We start from the raw sequence: 23,977 nt of genomic DNA, 5'->3' as shown, positions 1-23,977 counted from the left end.
TCCCCACACTTATGCGTTTTTATTGGTTTAACAGTTTTAGTTGGTGGAGATCTAAACTTTCGGTTCACAAAGGTGATTGATTTATCACCATCCCTAAGTGTCATTCTACCTTCTCTTACATCAATGAATGCCTCGGTGGTTGCTAAAAATGGGCGACCTAAAATTAGAGGAATATCAAGGTTTTCCTCCATATTAATCACTATGAAGTTTGCAACAAAGGTCAAACTTCCCACGTTAACAAGTAAATTATTTGCTATTCCAACCGGGTGTTTAATGGTTAGGTCAAATGATTGAACACCTATTTTGATTGGTTTTAATTTACCCATACCTAATCTTTTGTATAAGGAAAGAGGCATAATATTTGCACTTGCTCCTAAATCTGCGAGTCCATTATATACAGCACCATCATTAAGCAAGCAAGAAATGATAAATTCACCCGGGTCTCCTGCTTTAGTAAGTCGAGTTGGTTTGTAAACCTTTTTCGGATGTTCTTTTCTTGGTTCTCTCACTTCTATTTGAACTTCTTGTTCACATTTTTCTTCGTTTCTTGGAATGGGAGGTTTGTATAAGAATTCTTCTTCATCACTCCAATTTGAATCCTCCCTATTTTCCAATTTTGATTTTTCATATATTGTTGATAACATATTTATGTTTTCATTTTGAGGGTTTTCTTGGGTGGTGAAATTATGATTGACTTCATTGTCAACTTTCATCGGACCATGTATGTAATGTTTAACTCTGTGACCATTAACTTTAAATTCAATCCCATTTGAATTTATTAACTCTATTGTTCCGTATGGGAAAACTCTTTTGACTATAAATGGTCCAGACCATCTTGATTTTAATTTTCCAGGAAATAGCTTGAATCGTGAATTGAAAAGAAGAACTCTGTCTCCTTCTTTAAATTCTTTTGAACTTTTGATTCTTTTATCATGCCATTTCTTTGTTCTTTCTTTATAGATTAACGAATTTTCGTATGCTTCATGTCTTAATTCTTCTAATTCGTTTAATTGACTTAACCGTAGACGTCCGGCTTCATGTAAATCAAGATTACAAGTCTTCAAAGCCCAAAATGCTTTGTGTTCAATTTCTACTGGAAGATGACATGCTTTTCCGTAAACGAGTTTAAAAGGTGTGGTTTCAATTGGAGTTTTGTAGGCTGTTCTAAAAGCCCAGAGTGCATCCTCCAATTTCATGGACCATTCCTTTGGATTTGATCCTACGGTTTTCTCTAGAATACGTTTTAAAGCTCGGTTGGTATTTTCAACTTGTCCACTTGTTTGTGGATGATAAGCGGTTGAGATTTTATGAGTTACTCCATATCTTTTGAGAAGTTTCTCAAGTTGATTATTACAGAAATGAGTACCCCGATCACTTATTAAAGCTTTCGGTGTTCCAAACCTAGCAAAAAGACGTTTTAAAAAGTTGACTACAACTCGTGCATCGTTAGTCGGGAGAGCTTGTGCTTCCGCCCATTTAGATACATAATCAATGGCAACGAGAATGTAGAGATTATTATGAGATTTTGGAAATGGACCCATAAAGTCAATACCCCAAACGTCAAATACTTCACATACTTAAATGACATTTTGTGGCATTTCATCACGTTGACTTATTTTTCCGGCCCTTTGACAAGCATTACAGGATTTGCAAAGAAGGTGTGCGTCTTTGAAAATTGTAGGCCAATAGAATCCAACATCGTAAACTTTTCTTGCTGTGAGTTGAGACCCATAATGCCCTCCTGTTGGTCCTGTGTGACAATGGTTTAAGATTTGACTAGCTTCATCTCCGAATACACATCGGCGTATTATTTCATCGGGACAACTTTTAAACAAATGTGGATCTTCCCAGAAATAGTGTTTTATATCACTAAAGAATTTCTTTCGTTTTTGGTACGACAACCCTTTTTCAAGGAATCCACATACTAAGTAGTTTGCATAATCTGCAAACCATGGAATTTCATTATAATCTATCTTCAATAGATATTCATCAGGAAAGTTGTCTTGTATGGCCGATTCATTTAGAACTTCTAATTCGGGATTTTCAAGACGAGAAAGATGATCAGCGGCGAGATTTTCTACTCCCTTTTTATCTCGGATTTCAATATCGAACTCTTGTAAGAGTAAGATCCAACGGATTAATCTTGGTTTGGCATCTTGTTTCGAGAAAAGGTATCTAAGAGCAGAATGGTCGGTATAGACCACCGTTTTAGCTAGAACGAGATATGATCGAAATTTGTCAAAAGCAAAGACAATAGCAAGGAGTTCTTTTTCAGTAGTTGTATAGTTCGTTTGTGCTCCTTGTAACATCTTACTAGCATAATAAATAGGTTGAAATCATTTTTCAATCCTTTGTCCTAAAACGGCTCCCATTGCAAAATCACTTGCATCGCACATAAGTTCAAACGGTAGATTCCAATTTGGAGTTATCATGATCGGCGCATTAGTGAGTTTCTCTTTAAGAATATTAAAAGATTTGATGCATTCATCTAAAAAGATGAATGGAGCATCCTTTTCTAGGAGTTTATTCATAGGAGTGGCAATTTTAGAAAAATCTTTTATGAAACGTCGGTAAAAACCGGCATGCCCTAGAAAACTCCTAACTCCTCTAACATTGGTGGGATGTGGAAGTTTACCAATTACATCTACTTTAGCTCTATCCACTTCAATTCCTTCCTTTGTAATTTTATGACCAAGAATGATGCCTTCTTTAACCATGAAATGGCATTTCTCCCAATTAAGTACTAGATTTGATTGTTCGCATCTAATAAGCATTCGTTCAAGATTGATTAGACATGTTTCAAATGTATCACCAAAGACTGAAAAGTCATCCATGAAAACTTCCATGCATTCTTCTATCATGTCGTGAAAAATCGCCATCATACACCTTTGAAAGGTTGCAGGGGCGTTGCAAAGTTCAAAAGGCATGCGTTTATAAGCAAAAGTACCATAAGGGCAAGTGAATGTGGTTTTCTCTTGGTCCTCGGTGCTATTAGAATTTGAAAGTATCCGGAAAAACCGTCAAGAAAACAATAGTAACTATTTCCACCTAATCTTTCCAACATTTGATCAATGAAAGGTAAGGGAAAGTGATCTTTTCTGGTGGCGTCATTTAATTTTCTATAATCAATACAAACATGCCATCATGTTACAGTCCTAGTAAGAATAAGCTCATTTTTCTCATTTGTGATGACAGTCATGCCACCCTTCTTAGGTACGCATTGAACTGGGCTTATCCATGGACTATCAGAAATTGGATAAATTAAACATGCATCAAGCAGTTTAATAATTTCTTTCTTAACAACATCTTACATATTCGAATTTAGTCTTCGTTGGCGTTGCACATACGTTTTATGACCTTCTTCCATAAGGATTTTATGTGTGTAATACGAAGGACTTATTCCTTTAATATCATGAATCTTCCATGCAATAGCTGGTTTATGAGCTTTTAGCACAGAAATGAGTTGAGATTTTTTAGTTTCAGTAAGAGAAGACGATATTATTACAGGTAATTCAGATTCACCATGTAAATAAGCATATTCCAAATGGTTTGGAAGTGGCTTTAACTCTAATGTCGGTGGTTCTTCTATCGATGATTTATATCGATATCTGTCTTCCTCTTTTAGTATTTGAATTTCTTCTGTTGTTGGTTCATATCCATTAGCCATAAGTGTAGCTAACTTTCAGCTTCATCAATTGGTTCAGTCCCTTCTCCTAAAGAACATTCTCCCGTTCCTTGTAATTCTGGAAATTCTTCTAACAATTCTGCATGCGAATCTATAGTTTGAATATAATAACATGTATCATCTGCAGATTGCGGTTGTTTCATGGCTCTATCAACTGAAAAGGTAACACTCTCGTCCTCTATACTTAGGGTCAGTTTCTTACTAAACACGTCTATCATTGCTTTAGCCGTGTTTAAGAATGGTCTTCCTAATATGAGAGGAACTTGAGAATCTTCTTCCATGTCCAGAATAACAAAATCTACTGGAAATACTAAAGTACCAACTTTAACTGCATGTTCTCCATTATCCCTCTAGGATATTTTACTGATCGATCGGCTAGTTGTATGCTTATTCGTGTTGGTTTCAATTCTCCAAGGTCTAGTTTAGCGTATAGTGAATACGACATTAGATTTATACTAGCACCTAAGTCTGCCAATGCTTCTATTGAACTAAGACTACCCAGAAAACATGGAATTGTGAAACTTCCTGGATCTGATAATTTTTCTGGTATCTTATTCAACAGTACTGCAGAACAATTAGCATTCATAGTAACAGCCAAGAGTTCTTCCATTTTCTTTCTATTAGTGATTAGATCTTTCAAGAATTTAGCATATCTAGGCATTCATGAAATCACATCAATGAAAGGAAGATTTACATTTATTTGTTTAAACATATCCAAGAATTTGGATTGCTCGGCTTCAAGTCTCTCTTTTTTCATTTTACTCGGGTAAGGAAGTGGTGGTTGGTATGGTTTAACATAAGGTTTAGCCTTAACCGTGTTATCTTTATTAACCTTTTCAACTACCGGTTCTGTTTCCTTATCTTGATCAGGTTGTGGTTCTTGTGAAGTAGGAATAGCTTCATAAGAAATTACAGGTATTTCAGGTGGTTTAAGTGTAATACCACTTCTTGTGGTAATGGCTTTAGCTGTCTCATTCTGGGGGTTAGCATTTGTATCACTAGGTAGACTTCCCGGTTTTCTTTCACCTATCAACCTTGCTAGGTTGCTCACTTCTTGTTCCAGATTTTGAATAGAAGCTTGTTGATTTCTAAATGCTTGAGCATTTTGTTCATTGGTTTGTTTTTGAGATGTGAAAAACTGAGTTTGAGATTCAACTAGCTTCGACATCATATCTTCTAAATTTGGCTTTTTATCATCGGTTTGTGGTGGTTTGTTTTGAAAAATAGGTCTTTGCTGATTGTAAGTATTGTTGGATACTTGTTGATTGCTAGGACCTTGTTGGTTGTTGTATGGAACATTTCGGTTATAATTCTGATTTTGATTGTAGATTGGTCTTGGCGGTTGATAATTATTCTGATAATTATTTCCAGGCCTTTGGTTTATGTATGAAACATTCTCTCTTTGTTCCATTGTTAGTTCAATACTGAGACAATCTTTTGTCAAATGTGGTCCTCCACACTGCTCACAACTAATTCTTATTGAGTGAATATCTTTTGTCATCTTTTCCATTCGTCTCTCGACAGCATCTATCTTTGCAGAAATGGAATCAAAGTCATGGATAGAATCGGCTCTAGCTGCTTTAGATGATCTAACGATATCTTTTTCTTGATGCCACTTATGTGAGTGGGATGTTGTGTTATCAATAATTTTGTAAGCGTCAGTTGCGGTTTACTTCATAATGGAACCACCAGCTGCTATATCGATGTCTTTCCTTGTAGTGATGTCGCATCCTTGGTAGAATATTTGTACTATTTGACAGGTGTCTAAATCATGTTGCGGACATCCTCTTAATAACTTTCCAAATCTTGTCCATGCCTCATATAGAGTTTCGTTTGGCTTTTGTGTGAACGTAACAATTTCTCCTTGAAGTCTCACGACTTTAGATGCCGGAAAGAATTGTTTAAGAATTTTTTCAACTAAAATGTCCCATGTATCAATTGCCCCTTCAGGTAACGATTCTAACCAATCTTTGGCTTCTCCCTTTAAAGTCCAGGGAAATAACATGAGATATATCTGTTCATCCTCCACTTCTCGGATTTTAAATAGTGTACAGATCCTATTAAAGGTACGAAGATGTTCATTTGGATCTTCCTTCGGCGCACCACTAAATTGGCATTGATTTGTTACCATGTGTAGGATTTGTCCTTTGATTTCATAATCTGGCGCATTAATGTTTGGTTGAGTAATTGTGTGACCTAGGCCAGTGCGTTTAGCTCTCATTCGGTCTTCCATACTTAGAGGTTCCAGATTTTCCATGATTGAATTTGTTGAATCTGAATCACTAAAGGATTCTGATTTAACGGTTAGTTCCTCTACAATCTCCGTTTGAATGATTGGTGGTTCCGGAGGAAAGATTAATGGTTCAGGATCTCGAAATCGTCCCTGAATATTCTCCGGATTCTCAATTGTGAGGTCGGGTTCAAAAAATGGATTATCGGAAATTTTAATTGGAGCACTTGGTCGACTGGATGACGATTCTAAAGAAAAATCAACGGCGACAATATTTGCTAGATGTCTTGATCGAGTTACAGGTGGTGAACGTACAAAAGGTGGTGAACGTTTTGCTCGGTGCATGTAGAGACCCGTCCAAATCCATCCGGATGAAGTCTATATCGATTATAAACGATTCACAACAGTTGATTACATCGCGAGGTACTTGACCTCTATATGATACATTTTACAAACATTGCATTCGTTTTGAAAAGACAATCTTTCATTACATCTGAAGTTGACAGACATGCATACCATTTCATAATATATCCAACTATAATTGACTTAATAATGATCTTGATAAACTCAACGACTCGAATGCAACGTCTTTTGAAATATGTCATGAATGACTCCAAATAATAATCTTTAAAATGATCAAATGCACAGCGGGAGATTTCTTTCGTACCTGAGAATAAACATGCTTTCAAGTGTCAACCAAAAAGTTGGTGAGTTCATTAGTTTAGCATAAATAATCATTTCATAATTTTAATAGACCACAAGATTTCATATTTCCATTTCTCATAAACATACGTCCCATGCATAGAGACAAAAATATCATTCATATGGATTGAACACCTGGTAACCGACATTCATAATATGCATATAAGAATATCCCCATCATTCTGGGATCCTCCTTCGGACATGATATAAATTTCGAAGTACTAAAGCATCCGGTACTTTGGATGGGGCTTGTTGGGCCCGATAGATCTATCTTTAGAGTTCGCGTCAATTAGGGTGTCTGTTCCCTAATTCTTAGATTACCAGACTTAATAAAAAGGGCATATTCGATTTCGATAATTCAACCATAGAATGTAGTTTCACGTACTTGTGTCTATTTCGTAAAACAGTTATAAAAGCAGCGCATGTATTCTCAGTCCCAAAAATATATATTGCAAAAGCATTTAAAAAGGGATTAATGAAACTCACCATACTGTATTTTGTAGTAAAAATACGTATGACGTCATTGAACAAGTGTAGGGTTGACCTTGGATTCACGAACCTATATTATTTGTATATTTATTAATATACATAATTGTAATCGAAACATATACATTTATTAGTTACATCCTTTTTATATTAATGGTATATATTTGTTTCATATGTTCATTTTGTATATAAAAATATTAATTTTTGTTATGTCATATGTATTAAATATATCATTTGTATTTTGTATATTAATAATAACAGTAGTCAAAATAATATTAGTAGTGGTAGAAATGATTATAATTATAATACTTAATATTAATAATTTAATGTTAATAATTCTATTAATGATAATGATATTGATGTTAATAATTATAGTTGTAAAAATATTAATTTTACTATTAATGATAGTTATGATAGTGATTTTAGTAATTACATAATAACAATACTCGTGATGATACAAATAATAATATTTATGTTAATATTAAAATTTCTATTATTTATAAAAGGATACTAATACTAATATTGATAGAATGATACAAAATTTTAATTTTAATGATAATAATAATAAATTTTTATTACTTTCATAATATTAATAATGATGATCATAATCATAATTATAATGATAATAAAAATTTTAAAATGATAAGGTTCCTAATAATAATATTATTAATACTTATAGTAATAATAATGATAATAATAATAATAATAGTAATAATAATAATAATAATAATAATAATAATAACAATAATAATAATAATAATAATAATAATAATAATAATAATAATAATAATAATAATAATAATAATAATAATGAAAATGGAAATAAAAATATACCCTTTTTAAAACGTCCTCTAAAAAGAAAAGCCCAAGACGGGACTCGAACCCGCGACCTCCCGCTTAGCGAAACACCTCCTAAACCATTCATCTATTTCAAATTCTCTTATTTATATTCGGTATTTATTCTATATAATTCATACTATTTTGGCCCAACAGTAAACCATATTCGGCCCAATAGCTAATTCCTGAATCCAAATGAAGCCCGCTAGTCGATAAGCCCAATCACACTTGGCCTAATTTTCTTCAGCCCAACCATATCTGTTGTTTTAAAAAAAAAATCTGTCGTGGCCAGGTTTCGATCCTGTGACCTCTCGATCAACAAACAACCTCTAAACCACTACACCATTTTTGTTATTGTTATAACTCGTACGAATTTATTATTTAACCTGTTAAGAAAACTGTTTTATCTTATATATTTTACTTTTATCATCATCCTTTAATATCATAAACAGATACCATCATCAACATGTTATCATCATCGTCTATAGCATATCTTCATCGACCTCGTTACTTCACAGTATACTTAACCAAGTTCTTGGCCTAGGGATACGACCCAACCAAAAAAAATTAACATGGATCTCGACCCAACTACACAAGGGGTATACGCCCAATTAGAAAACATAAACAAGGTAGCCTGGTATCGTCAAACAACAAGAGTTCGGTGCACAGGAGCCGTTCACGAAGCTGCAACAGCAATTAAGTAAAACCCCATGGTAGATCAACATGTTACGAGCAGGCAGTAGAAATAATGATGGTGTGGTTTTGAGCCGAAGGCTAGTAGCAAACAACTAGGTGGTCTTCGGATGAGGTTGGGTCTGTATGTGTGAGATGAACCAGGAACAAAAACGAACGGTCTGATCATCATCATCGTTATGTCATCGTTACATTTATCGTCTTTCATCATCATAATTGCCTTCGCTGTATTCACTGTTCCATCTATCACCACTATTAGGGTTTTGATCTTTCAATAGCTATTAATATAAAATAGTAGCTGTATTCGAACGGCAAAGTGGATGTGTGGTGATGGTGCTTCGGTTGTTCACGTCGGAAATAGAAACACAGCTGCAAATCACATTTATAGGTGTTTAAATGGTGGTTTTTATATAGTTATAGAGAACAAGGGTGATGATGAAGTGGTTGTTCAACATGTGTGTTGGAGCCAAAATGACACAACAGTAGTAACGGTGACAAGAGAAGTAATAAAAGTGGCAGTTTCAGGTGGGTGGGTCTCGAATGATACAGCAGTATTCGAAAAAAAAAATAAAAAAAATAAAGCATGGTAATCATGGTGGTGGCTCACGGTGATGCTTGAGGTGGTTCAAAGTTGTGATGGGTGTCGTGAATTATTGTGGGTTGTCGATTAGAAACACATAAATTTAGGAAGTGGGTTTAAGGTGATGGTGATCTCGATGGTTCGAAGAAGACGAGATGATGGTGGTTGCCGTGGATTGTGAAGGTGGTGAGTTTAGGTTGAAGAGGGTGGGTTTTATTACATCTGCATCTAACATCTATATCTAAATGTCTTGTGTATAATAATATATAGAAAGTTTAGATAGGTAGTGGAATAAATTGAAAACAAAATCAGTACTTTTACTTTAATTATTTAAATTCAATTCAATAACACATGCCTAATAGTATAGCAGCCGAGCCTCTTAAAATATCTGCCGACACTCTTATACGGATAGTATATCGTGGTCCATTGCTAAACAGTTAACGTATAAAAGTGTTCCTAAAAATCCCAAATTTTTAGATTAAACATATTTAATTATTTCACTCATTACCTGTTTGAAACCTAATCCAAAAGGTTCAAAAATTATTTATATTCTGTTCTGATTTATATGTACGGAGTACTAATATTTAAACTTAAAAAGGTAAAAATACTTTTAACAAATCTAAAATCTTCGTAATCGATTTACAGTTCAACTTTTATTTCAATCCTTCATGGACATGTACAATATCTATATTAAAACTAACAAATCGTCAACCAAGTGCTACTGACGTTTACTAATTAGACTCGAAATCATTTATTTTTAATATATTCTCTTTCTATATAAAGAGTTTTAAATAGCAAGTTTAACTACTAAATAAATATATTATATATCTTTAAACCATTGAATTTAATATAATTTATATATTTACAAGTAATATTTATATACATATTTATATATATAAATATATATCTATATATTTATAATAATAGTTTTCATTACATCACATATTATTTTTCATATTTATTTTCAACAATTAAATCATATATTATTTCAAGTAATATTTTCAAGTTAATGTATATGTATCTATTTATATATAGTTGTTCGTGAATCGTCAAGAATGGTCAAAGGTCAAATGAATCTATGTAAACAGTTCAAAGATTTTAAGACTCAACATTACAGACTTTGCTTATCGTGTCGGAAATATATAAAGATTAAAGTTTAAATTTGATCGGAAATTCCCGGGTCACTACAGTACCTACCCGTTAAAGAAATTTCGTCCCGAAATTTGAGTGAGGTCGTCATGGTTAACAATAAAAATGTTTTCATGACGAATATGAGTTGATAAATAAAGTTTTATCATCATTGAGTAATGTGGATAAAACTATTCGATTATTCGAGGAGTACGAATGAAGCTATCACAAATAGTGAAATGACAGGATAAAGATTTGTCTTAACTTTTGACAGAGTCGGGGTTGAATTTAGAAAATAAGGTGCGCCTTAACTTTTGACGTTGTCTTGGTTGAATTTCAAAATCCAAGGGATTTAAAGAAAATCTTCGAAATCTAAAAGATTTGATTCTTCGGCAAATTAGGAATTTAAGATATCTATAATTAAATACGGTGATCTGTCTCGATTTCTCTGTCTGATATTTCCATTATAAATTAAGCTCTTCCATTCCATTATTCTTACCATTCCCATACTCTCTTCCTTAGTTCATACATCCAAAAGATTGTGGAAATGCTTAATCCAGTTCTAATCCTTGTCCTTATCCTTACTATCGTAACAATCATTCTCCTTTTCCAACTTCCACCCGAGGAATCTGTTTATTTCTATTATGCTCTAGGGATTATTGTATTTATAATCCTCCCGTGTCTTTATATTGCTATAAACATTGATATACACGGTTTGTAATTTATGCGTTGTTATCGGGCTTTATATCTCTCCTTATATTTCAATGTCCCCCTTTCTGTTTCCTATAATCATTGTCATCCACAGTTAATACTCCCTCCTATTTGCTGCAATTTATACTCCAATTTCTATTTCAGAGCTTTGTCCCTTCGTTTCTTCTTCTGGCGATTTGGCATCTCTTGTAATGGTCCAGAATTCACAGATATAAGTTTCAGAATGAACATTTTTAATGTTCTAAATAAGAAGGAACGTAATAGCACAATTTGATTTGTAAAATTACCAGATTCACTGAGAATAGAACTATCAAGAATATACTTTCTTGATATGTTCAGAAGTTAAGCAGAATAACAGAGTTATGTAACATGGTGCATGATGACGTTATGATTTGTGAATCATCACGTCCCATTAGAAACTCAGCATGACTTACTGTAATATAATCACGTTGATCAAGTGTCATTATATTATACTAACTCATGCATTAATTCCCAACATTACTTCAATAACATTCATATTTTAAGCTCGAAAGTTTACAGAATATAGAAACTAACAGTTTCTATATGATGTAATACTGATAGCACGAAGAGATTAATGATTTCAGATAAGAATAGTTATAAAAATATCTAAAGAAATATGGAGGATATTTATAATGAAAGATACGATGATATCTTGGAATTTCTAATATTGATGGGTGATGAAGAAGATTTATCCGTAAGGGTTTAGATTCGGAAGCAAGGTATTCACTAAATACTTTAGTAGACATTGAATCATTTGGATTCTTTGAAGTCAAACTTATTCTTTGTGATTTGTCTGCGGCTTTCTTCATAGTTTCGCATAATCTGCTTTTCGGTACTAAATTTTCTATTGCATGTTTCCAATATAATGATACACAGGAAGCACGAAGAGGTATATAATTTCGGACGAGAATATTTATGAAAATATCCTCAGAAATATCGAAGATATTGATGATGATATTTTGGAATTTCTAAGTTCGATGGTTGATGGAGAAAGATTTTCCGCAAGATTTTAACATGACTTCGGAGCAAGATATTCTCTAAAGATTTCAACGAATCTAGATTTATCTGGGTTCTATGAATTTAGGGTATGTTACTTGTATTTCTCCTTGGTTTCCTTTATGGTTAGCTCAATCCGCTTTCCAGTTCCAACTTTTCTGAGCTTTTCCAACATATTATTCTTTATCATCAAACTGCCGATGATTAAGGCCGTTTACGGTTGTCTACGGTTTCTGCTGCTTCATTCAGCTTTTTCAACATTCAGAGTATTGATTTGTAGACTGAGTGCTTTTCAGAATTTCAGAATGAAAGATCATAATTCTAAGAGATAAATGTCACACATATAACTGTTGATGTAGATATGCTGTGAGTTTTTAAAGTACTGATTGCTGATTCTCGGTGTTTGGTACGGCAATTCTCGTTATCAGATGCAGATGGGTAGATGATAGGATTTCAATGAATATAATAACTTTTCATAAAGTCAAAGATCAATGATGTGCTAGTAAGTTTACTGCTAATGTAGTGAGACATAAACGGTTTTCCGGTATCGATGACGAAAGACATCTTATATACCAGGGTTATAATAAGCTAATCCGAGTGAAAAGTTGAAGTTGACTTGTTTGAGCTGTGAGAAAATTGGCTAATTTGGAAAGGGATTGCAAAGTTATTTTGGGTAATAATAACACTAAAAGAATTAACACAACTATGTGTTAAACGTTTACTCAATTTCCGAGAGTTCTCAGGTGCATAACTTTATGCATAAATCTTTTCTTCCGTAGATGAAGTGCGGTTGGTTCATCCTCTCGATTGAAGTGTTTTCAAGAATTATGAAATGTTTGAACGCAGATTGGAATCGTCAAGATACAAATGAGGTTTAAGATGAAATCAAGTGGCAAACTTGAAGATATGTTTAGTTTCATATGTTATAATCAATATTTTAATTCATTTTAATTGTCCAATGTCATTAGTACACAGTCGATAGTCCACATTTAACAGTCCAATAATTCATATATAATATTCGAATTAATTAATACGTATCATGACCCGTATACGTCTCAGACTCGATCACAACTCAAAGTATATATATTATTTGAGAATCAACCTCAACCCTGTATAGAGAACTCGATCATTACTGCATATAGAGTGTCTATGGTGATTCCAAATAATATATATAGATGCGTCGATATGATATGTCAAAACCTTGTATACGTGTCCCGATATTTAAAGAGCGTAAAAATAAATAACAGAAATTAAATGACAATAAATAAGGTGCGTAAAGTAAATAACAGAAATTAAATGACGATAAATAAAATTGCGAGAATGTAAATTGCGATAATTAAAATGCGATAAATAAATAAATTGCGATAAATAAATTGCGATAAATAAATGGTAATACGGAATTAACAGTTAGCTAGGAACAGTTAGCTAGGATTTTGTTAGCGTGGATTCTTAATAGAATTTCATATTGTTAATTAATCTGTTTCTAATCAATTTTTATTGTGTCCATTATTTCTTCGTTATGCCACTTGATGGATTCTGATAGATCAAAATCCAAATATGAAATTGGATGAAAATGGTTATTCTGTGATGAACGGATTTGTATATCGGTGGATGTAAGTAGGATAGTAAATGAATGTTGAATCAGATTCGAAGAATGTACAGTGTAACCTATTAATGTAGAATCTAAATATTCCTCGGGTGTTACCTACCCGTTAAAATATTCTCACCATTAACAGTTTGTACAATAAAAATTTTAATTACAATCTCTATGAAAACATATATACATATATATTTTCTTCAGACGTAATCATGAATTTAATGAGTCAATGGGAAATTAAACTCATTTAGTTTTCGGTTGGAATTAGAATAAATAATCTCTAAAACTTTAGAGATTACATATTCTCCATGTCGAACGAAGATAAATGAGGTAGAACGATACGTAGAACGAAGATCATACTCAAAGTACAGATGATGATATTGAAGCATGGATTGTTGATGGTACTGGTGCTGTTATTGATGGTACTGTTGGTGCCGGTGATGTTGCTGAAGCTGGTACATTTTTCACCATATTCTCCGAATTGATTATTCGAGCGCGAAGTTCGTTGACTTATTACTCCAGGATGATTGTCGGTCGGAACGAGCGGATAATTAAGGTTCAGAATTGTAGATAGAATATAATCTTGTCGAGTTACCCTGGAAATGAGACTGAAAATGGTGTCTCGAACAGGTTCGCCGGTAAACGCTTCAGGTTCATTGTCAAGAGGTGAATTCGGTTGATGGAAGGGATTGCCTTCTGCGCGTTTCCATTAATTAAGTCGACTACGAACCCATCAGATGAATTGATAATGGCTGATTGGTTGATTCATGCCGATGACGCTGTTTTTGGAGCTTAGGTGAACATCTATGTCGGAATAGCTGTCGGAATAACTATCGGAATCTGAGGGACTGGAACTGGTTGTAGGATTCATCTCATACGATCAGATGAAGGATTTTCGATAAGAAATAGATTATAGGATGTAGATTAGTACCCTGCAATACATAATTTACATATGCATATATAATACTAACATCCCATAAGTTACGGAGGAATCTACAGAAAATGTCAGGCAAAGTTTAAAATAACAGATACGCTAAGATATGAATTAGCAGATATGCTAAGATATGAATTTTTGTCCATACACGAATCATGCAATCAATGCAGTAAAACGTGTCTAGACTAAGAATGATAAACAAGTGATTCTCTAAGAATGATAAGCAGGTAATTTTTTTTTTTTTTGACACGAAGTGATAAGCAAAACTTTTGACATGCAGACACGATCGAAGTCCAGACTTACTAATGCATCCTAACGACTATCAGTTAGACACACTAATGCCAGACCTGGTTCGCTAAGACCACCGCTCTGATACCAACTGTAGAGACCCGTCCTAATCCATCCGGACGAAGTCTATATCGATTATAAATGATTCACAACAGTTGATTACATCGCGAGGTACTTGACCTCTATATGATACATTTTACAAACATTGCATTCATTTTGAAAAGACAATCTTTCATTACATCTGAAGTTGACAGACATGCATACCATTTCATAATATATCCAACTATAATTGACTTAATAATGATCTTGATAAACTCAACGACTCGATGAAATATGTCATCAATGACTCCAAATAATAATCTTTAAAATGATCAAATGCACAGCGGAAGATTTCTTTCGTACCTGAGAATAAACGTGCTTTCAAGTGTCAACCAAAAAGTTGGTGAGTTCATTAGTTTAGCATAAATAATCATTTCATAATTTTAATAGACCACAAGATTTCATATTTCCATTTCTCATAAACATACGTCCCATGCATAGAGACAAAAATATCATTCATATGGATTGAACACCTGGTAACCGACATTCACAATATGCATATAAGAATATCCCCATCATTCCGGGATCCTCCTTCGGACATGATATAAATTTCGAAGTACTAAAGCATCCGGTACTTTGGATGGGGCTTGTTGGGCCCGATAGATCTATCTTTAGAGTTCGCGTCAATTAGGGTGTCTGTTCCCTAATTCTTAGATTACCAGACTAAATAAAAAGGGCATATTCGATTTCGATAATTCAACCATAGAATGTAGTTTCACGTACTTGTGTCTATTTCGTAAAACAGTTATAAAAGCAGCGCATGTATTCTCAGTCCCAAAAATATATATTGCAAAAGCATTTAAAAAGGGATTAATGAAACTCACCATACTGTATTTTGTAGTAAAAATACGTATGACGTCATTGAACATGTGTAGGGTTGACCTCGGATTCACGAACCTATATTATTTGTATATTTATTAATATACATAATTGTAATCGAAACATATACATTTATTAGTTACATCCTTTTTATATTAATGGTATATATTTGTTTCATATGTTCATTTTGTATATAAAAATATTAATTTTTGTTATGTCATATGTATTAAATATATCATTTGTATATTAATAATAACAGTAGTCAAAATAATATTAGTAGTGGTAGAAATGATTATAATTATAATACTTAATATTATTAATTTAATGTTAATAATTCTATTAATGATAATAATATTGATGTTAATAATTATAGTTGTAAAAATATTAATTTTACTATTAATGATAGTTATGATAGTGATTTTAGTAATTACATAATAACAATACTCGTGATGATACAAATAATAATATTTATGTTAATATTAAAATTTATATTATTTATAAAAGGATACTAATACTAATATTGATAGAATGATACAAAATTTTAATTTTAATGATAATAATAATAAATTTTTATTACTTTCACAATATTAATAATAATGATCATAATCATAATTATAATGATAATAAAAATTTTAAAATGATAAGGTTCCTAATAATAATATTATTAATACTTATAGTAATAATAATGATAATAATAATAATAATAATAATAATAATAATAATAATAATAATAATAATAATAATAATAATAATAATAATAATAATAATAATAATAATAATAATAATAATGATGAAAATGGAAATAAAAATATACCCTTTTTAAAACGTCCTCTAAAAAGAAAAGCCCAAGACGGGACTCGAACCCGCGACCTCCCGCTTAGCGAAACACCTCCTAAACCATTCATCTATTTCAAATTCTCTTATTTATATTCGGTATTTATTCTATATAATTCATACTATTTTGGCCCAACAGTAAACCATATTCGGCCCAATAGCTAATTCCTGAATCCAAATAAAGCCCGCTAGTCGATAAGCCCAATCACACTTGGCCTAATTTTCTTCAGCCCAACCATATCTGTTGTTTTAAAAAAAAAAAAAAATCTGTCGTGGCCAGGTTTCAATCCTGTGACCTCTCGATCAACAAACAACCTCTAAACCACTACACCATTTTTGTTATTGTTATAACTCGTACGAATTTATTATTTAACCTGTTAAGAAAACTGTTTTATCTTATTTATTATACTTTTATCATCATCCTTTAATATCATAAACAGATACCATCATCAACATGTTATCATCATCGTCTATAGCATATCTTCATTGACCTCGTTACTTCACAGTATACTTAACCAAGTTCTTGGCCTAGGGATACGGCCCAACCAAAAAAAATTAACATGGATCTCGACCCAACTACACAAGGGGTATACGCCCAATTAGAAAACATAAACAAGGTAGCCTGGTATCGTCAAACAACAAGAGTTCGGTGCACAGGAGCCGTTCACGAAGCTGCAACAGCAATTAAGTAAAACCCCATGGTAGATCAACACGTTACGAGCAGGCAGTAGAAATAATGATGGTGTGGTTTTGAGCCAAAGGCTAGTAGCAAACAACTAGGTGGTCTTCGGATGAGGTTGGGTCTGTATGTGTGAGATGAACCAGGAACAAAAACGAATGGTATGATCATCATCATCGTTATGTCATCGTTACATTTATCGTCTTTCATCATCATAATTGCCTTCGCTGTGTTCACTGTTCCATCTATCACCTCTATTAGGGTTTTGATCTTTCAATAGCTATTAATATAAAATAGTAGCTGTATTCGAACGGCAAAGTGGATGTGTGGTGATGGTGCTTCGGTTGTTCACGTGGGAAATAGAAACACAGCTGCAAATCACATTTATAGGTGTTTAAATGGTGGTTTTTATATAGTTATAGAGAACAAGGGTGATGATGAAGTGGTTGTTTAACATGTGTGTTGGAGCCAAAACGACACAACAGTAGTAACGGTGACAAGAGAAGTAATAAAAGTGGCGGTTTCAGGTGGGTGGGTCTCGAATGATACAGGAGTATCCAAAAAAATAAAAATAAAAAAAATAAAGCATGGTGATCATGGTGGTGGCTCACGGTGATGCTTGAGGTGGTTCAAAGTTGTGATGGGTGTGGTGAATTATTGTGGGTTGTCGATTAGAAACACATAAATTTAGGAAGTGGGTTTAAGGTGATGGTGATCTCGATGGTTCGAAGAAGACGAGATGATGGTGGTTGCCGTTGATTGTGAAGGTGGTGAGTTTAGGTTGAAGAGGGTGGGTTTTATTACCTCTGCATCTAACATCTATATCTATATCTAAATGTCTTGTGTATAATAATATATAGAAAGTTTAGATAGGTAGTGGAATAAATTGAAAACAAAATCAGTACTTTTACTTTAATTATTTAAATTCAATTCAATAACACATGCCTAATAGTATAGCAGCCGAGCCTCTTAAAATATCTGCCGACACTTTTATACGGATAGTATATCGTGGTCCATTGCTAAACAGTTAACGTATAAAAGTGTTCCTAAAAATCCCAAATTTTTAGATTAAACATATTTAATTATTTCACTCATTACCTGTTTGAAACCTGATCCAAAAGGTTCAAAAATTATTTATATTCTGTTCCGATTTATATGTACGGAGTACTAATATTTAAACTTAAAAAGGTAAAAATACTTTTAACAAATCTAAAATCTTCGTAATCGATTTACAGTTCAACTTTTATTTCAATCCTTCATGGACATGTACAATATCTATATTAAAACTAACAAATCGTCAACCAAGTGCTACTGACATTTACTAATTAGACTCGAAATCATTTATTTTTAATATATTCTCTTTCTATATATAAAGAGTTTTAAATAGCAAGTTTAACTACTAAATAAATATATTATATATCTTTAAACCATTGAATTTAATATAATTTATATATTTACAAGTAATATTTATATACATATTTATATATATAAATATATATCTATATATTTATAATAATAGTTTTCATTACATCGCATATTATTTTTCATATTTATTTTCAACAATTAAATCATATATTATTTCAAGTAATATTTTCAAGTTAATGTATATGTATCTATTTATATATAGTTGTTCGTGAATCGTCGAGAATGGTCAAAGGTCAACTGAATCTATGTAAACAGTTCAAAGATTTTAAGACTCAACATTACAGACTTTTCTTATCATGTCAGAAATATATAAAGATTAAAGTTTAAATTTGATCAGAAATTCCCGGGTCACTACAGTGCATTCACTGAATATCCTATTAGTTATAAAAATAAGAAAAATTATATAAGTTATCAAATTAATAGACTTTTCTGATTTTGCCCACGTTTCGAATAGCCAAAAGATACAGCAGAGGGGCAGGATTCGTTTGGTCTCAATATAAATGAGAACTGTTTGGCTCCAATAACCCGGTCCACGTACAAATCCAACTATTACTACGAATCAGAAAATGGATGTCTATCAATTTAACCACTTAAAATAATTTTTCATTTTGAAATTTTAGAGAAGAAATAGAAAAAAAAATTCTATGTCCTGTAAACTAGAGCGTCGAGAAATAAGAAAGAAAAAGATTGCGCGTCGAAAAATGTCGAAAAATAAAAGGTCGAAAAATAAAAATAAGAAAGTAGCGCGTCGAAACTTAAAAAGTCTAAAAACTAAGATTTAAAAGTTGCGTCTAAAAATATTAAAGCTTAAAAGGAATACTATATTCAAAATGGCAAAAACTTAAAAAGGTACTAAAATATTTAAAACGGCGTCGCAAAATTCTAAAGCACCTAAATCTTAGTCTAAAGAAAAAGCACTTAAGGGATTTTACGGCAAAGCCTAAAAAAGCTAGATATAAAAATAACTGTGGCAAAAACTATGTCTTAAAACTAAATACGAGCGAAAAATATAAAAATTACGCTAAAACGAATAAAAAGATACAAAATATAAAAATAAACTTAAAGTTGTAAAAAGTACAATTTTTATAAAAATATTATTTTTATATTATTTATTTTATAAAACTATTAATTTTATTTTTTATTAAAACTAATTAAACTAAATAAAACAAATTAATTAAAACTAATACTAAATAATTAAATAATCTAAACCTAATTAGGGTTATAATAATAATAATTAAAATATACTCCGTAATTAATGCTGAATTAGGTCAACTGTGGCGTGTCAGGTACATTCATGCGATCGCATGAATTTTTGCCTTCGGGCTCATGCGATCGCATGAGCTAGGGTTTCGGGCCAGAGTTGGGCTGCTACAGTACCAGACCGAAGGATTTTTTTTTTTCTGTTTTAATTTTCTGTTTTATATTTATACAAAATATTTAAATAAAACTTATATTTTTACAAACTAAAATAAAAATAAAGAAACTTTATAAAACTTAAATATTTAACAAACTCTTAAAAATATATAAATTTTGTTTTTCTTTTTATATTTTTGAATATATTATTATTTAAAACATATATATTTTTATACAAAGAACTTAATAAAAAATCTTTTTTTTTAGATAGCGTTTCGCTTCCGGCGTTTAAGCTTTCCCCGACAGCGGCGCCAAAAATACTTGATGTTATGCGAGGGGTATATGAAATAGCATTAATTTTTACAACGAAATACTATTAAATACGATACAATTTTACACAAGATATTTATTTATTTATAGAATGGATATACCTAAACCTTGCTACAACACTTATAGGCAGTGTACCTAATCGTACAGTAGTGTAGTTTTTAGTAAGTCCGGTTCGTTCCACAGGGATCTTTTAAACAAGCTTAACGCTATAATTTTTTACTTATAATTGTAAAAATACAAAAATATATATAAGTAGTATTATTATTATAAAAGGGGGGTTTTACCGTTTAATGACCAGTTTGTCGATTTTAAAACTTAAGTCGCAGTTAAAACCTAATGTAAAATATTAAAAATAAATATAACTTAATTTAAGGCGTAAAGTAAATAACGATAATGAAATTGCGATAAATAAAAGTGCGATAAAATAAAAGTGCAATTAAATATAATGACAATAAATAAAAGTGCGATAATTAAAAGTGCAATTAAATATGAAATATATAAATTATGCTTATTTAAACTTCCGTAATCATGATGTTTGACGTGTTGATTTTAGTTTTATTACCATGGGTTAATTGTCCTTTGTCCTGGATTATTCAATATGTCCATACGGATTTGTCCATAATAGTCCATCAGTCATAATCATAAAGTGTGAAAGTCTTCGTCAAATTATTCTTATTCCCGAAGTCAAATATTCCAACTAATTGGAGATTCGAATTGTAACAAGGTCTTAATACTTTGTTTAATGAATGCACCAGGTTATCGACTGCGTGTAAACCAAGGTTTTACTACTTTGTTAATAATTACACCAATTACCCTTGAATGTAATCCACCCCTGTTTCAACAATTCTATTAACTATTAATCCAGTTCCGTGTCCGGTAAAATGAATAATTATTGGTATTTATAGATATCCCGCCCACCGTACCCAGTCAAGCGTATGTGGTTATATATAAATACGTCAAATTATAAGTCTATATATTAAATTAACGAGGTGTCGTTTAGTTAATATAAAGCCCATTAATAGCCCATAGTCTAATTTCCACAAGTGTCGTTCTTTTATCCAAACCCCAATTATGGTACAAAGCTCAATTACCCAATTTTAATATTTTTAGCCCAACATCACGATTACTTCGTCTTAAATAAGCATAATAATAACTTAGCTACGAGACATTAATTTAAAAATAACATTAACCATAACTTACAGTGATTAAAAATAGCGTAGCGTTACACGGACAGAATTTCGACTTACACCCTTACAACATTCGCTAACATACCCTTATTATTAGAATTTAAAATTAAAATTAAAATTAAAATATAATATATATATATATATATATATATGTATATGTATATCTATATATATATATATATATATATATATATATATATATATATATATATATATATATATATATATATATATATATTTACGTATATGAATGAGAAGAGAAAAAATGGATATATGATCAATCAAAACTGCGAATTTATAGGCATGTGGTCTGTCACCTACTGCCATGCGATCGCATGGATTTTTGCCTTCCAGGCCATGCGATCGCATGGCCCCTTTTTCCAGCTCACAAGAGTTTGGCTCCTAGCTTGCCGACGGTTTTTATTATAATATATAATATATAAATAATTTATATAATTATTTAAATATTATATTTTATTCTTGTGCATAGTTGACTTGTAATTTTTAGTCCGTTGTGTCGAGCGTTAAGAGTTGGCTCTGGTCCCGGTTCCGGATTTTCGAACGTCCTTGCGTACAATTTAATATCTTGTACTTTGCGTTTCGCGTCTTGTACTCTTGTAATTTTGAGACGTTTCTCATCAACAATTGGAACCACTTTGATTGTATTTTGTACTTTTGAGCTTTTTGGTCGTTTGCGTCTTCAATTCGTTGAATCTGTCTTTTGTCTTCACCTTTTATTATTTAAACGAATATCACTTGTAAATAGAACAATTGCAACTAAAAGCTTGTCTTTCTTGAGGGATAATGCTATGAAATATATGTTCGGTTTTAGCATTATCAGTGAGCGACAGTATCCCAATGTGAGGTTCTCGGAGATGACAAGAACTGACTAACAACACTCACCGGGAAAGCAATATCAGGACGGGTGAGTGTAAGATAATTTAGCTTGCCGACAATCCTTCTATATTTTTCTGGATTCATAAGAAGTTCTCCTTCGTCAGGTTTTAACTTTATGCTAGGTATCATTGGTGTTTCACAAGTTTTTGCGTTAATCATCCCAGAATCACTAAGCACATCATGACAATACTTTCTCTGAGATAAGAAAATACCTCTTTTATTTCGAGAGACTTCAATACCGAGAAAATATTTCAAAGGACCAAGGTCCTTCGTTTGAAATTGAGTACTTAAGAATGTTTTTAACCTGTGAATTCCTTCTTTATCACTCCCAGTAATTACAATGTCATCCACATAAACAACAAGCAAGATGCACCCAGAGTTTGATGAAGTGAAGAATACAGAGTGATCATATGCACTTCTTCTTAGGCCAAAGTTTCTAACTACCTCATTGAATTTTTCGAACCAGGCACGAGGAGATTGCTTCAAACCGTAAATTGATTTTCGTAATTTGCATACTTTACCAGACTCCCCCTGAGCAACAAACCCAGGAGGTTTCTCCATATAGACTTCTTCTTGCAAATCTCCATGTAAAAATTCATTCTTCACATCAAGTTGGTGAAGTGTCCATTAATATGTAGCAGCTAAAGAAATGAATAATCTGATAGATGTGAGTTTAGCAACAGGAGAAAAGGTCTCAGAATAATCCACCCCATATGTTTGAGTATATACCTTAGCAACTAAACGAGCTTTCAATCGTGCCAAAGAACCATCAGGATTAACCTTTACTGTGAAGACCCACTTACAACCAATTGCCTTTTTAGAAACAGGTAAGTTAACTAATGCTCAAGTGCCACTATGATCGAGTGCATTCATTTCCTCAATCATAGCAGCACGCCATCCAGAATGAGCCAAAGCTTTACCAACAGTTTTCTGAATGGCGACAGAGTCTAAAGTGGCAACAAAAGCACGAGAAGAGACGAACAATGTATCATAAGAGACAAAGGAAGCAATATGATAAGTACACTTACGTTTACCTTTTTAAAGAGCAATCGGTATATCAGAATCAAAATCGGAAGATTGAGTATCATGAATATCACTTGAAACATTACTCGGTGAATCACCGGGAGGATCTACCGACGATGACTGTGGCTCAGGAGCGGACACTGATGTAGCACGGGGACATCGACTGTATATATATTGAAAATGGTCAGTTTGTTCTGATGGTGTGGGATCTGGTGTGGGAACTGGTGTAAGATCTGGTGTGGGATCTGGTGTGAGAACTGGTGTGGGATCTGGTGTGGGATCTGGTATGAGATCTGGTGTGGGATCTGGTGTGGGTACTTTCATGCTATATCTCAATAAGTCATCACTCTCCTTATGATTGCGAGAAATTGTTGTCTGAAAGAATGGTAATTCTTCTTGAAATGTGACGTCACTGGAAACAACATAGCGTTGGAGAGTTGGTG

General features: G+C 32.5%; 1 protein-coding gene across 1 annotated transcript in view; it reads right to left on the bottom strand.

Annotated features, from left to right (window-relative positions):
* The window catches only part of LOC139868199 (uncharacterized mitochondrial protein AtMg00810-like), a 31,882-nt gene extending 8,810 nt beyond the window's left edge, over positions 1-23,072 (bottom strand). The window contains exon 1 of the mRNA XM_071856529.1: positions 22,463-23,072. Within this exon, the coding sequence (XP_071712630.1) occupies positions 22,463-23,072 (610 nt within the window). The remainder of the gene's footprint in view (positions 1-22,462) is intronic.
* Between the last annotated feature and the right edge of the window lie 905 nt (positions 23,073-23,977).

Source organism: Rutidosis leptorrhynchoides, chromosome 9 (assembly GCF_046630445.1).
Source record: "Rutidosis leptorrhynchoides isolate AG116_Rl617_1_P2 chromosome 9, CSIRO_AGI_Rlap_v1, whole genome shotgun sequence".
In the NCBI taxonomy this organism is placed as follows: domain Eukaryota; kingdom Viridiplantae; phylum Streptophyta; class Magnoliopsida; order Asterales; family Asteraceae; genus Rutidosis; species Rutidosis leptorrhynchoides.
The sequence above is the reverse complement of the archived record's forward strand: the minus strand, read 5'-3'. Positions and strand labels throughout refer to the sequence as shown.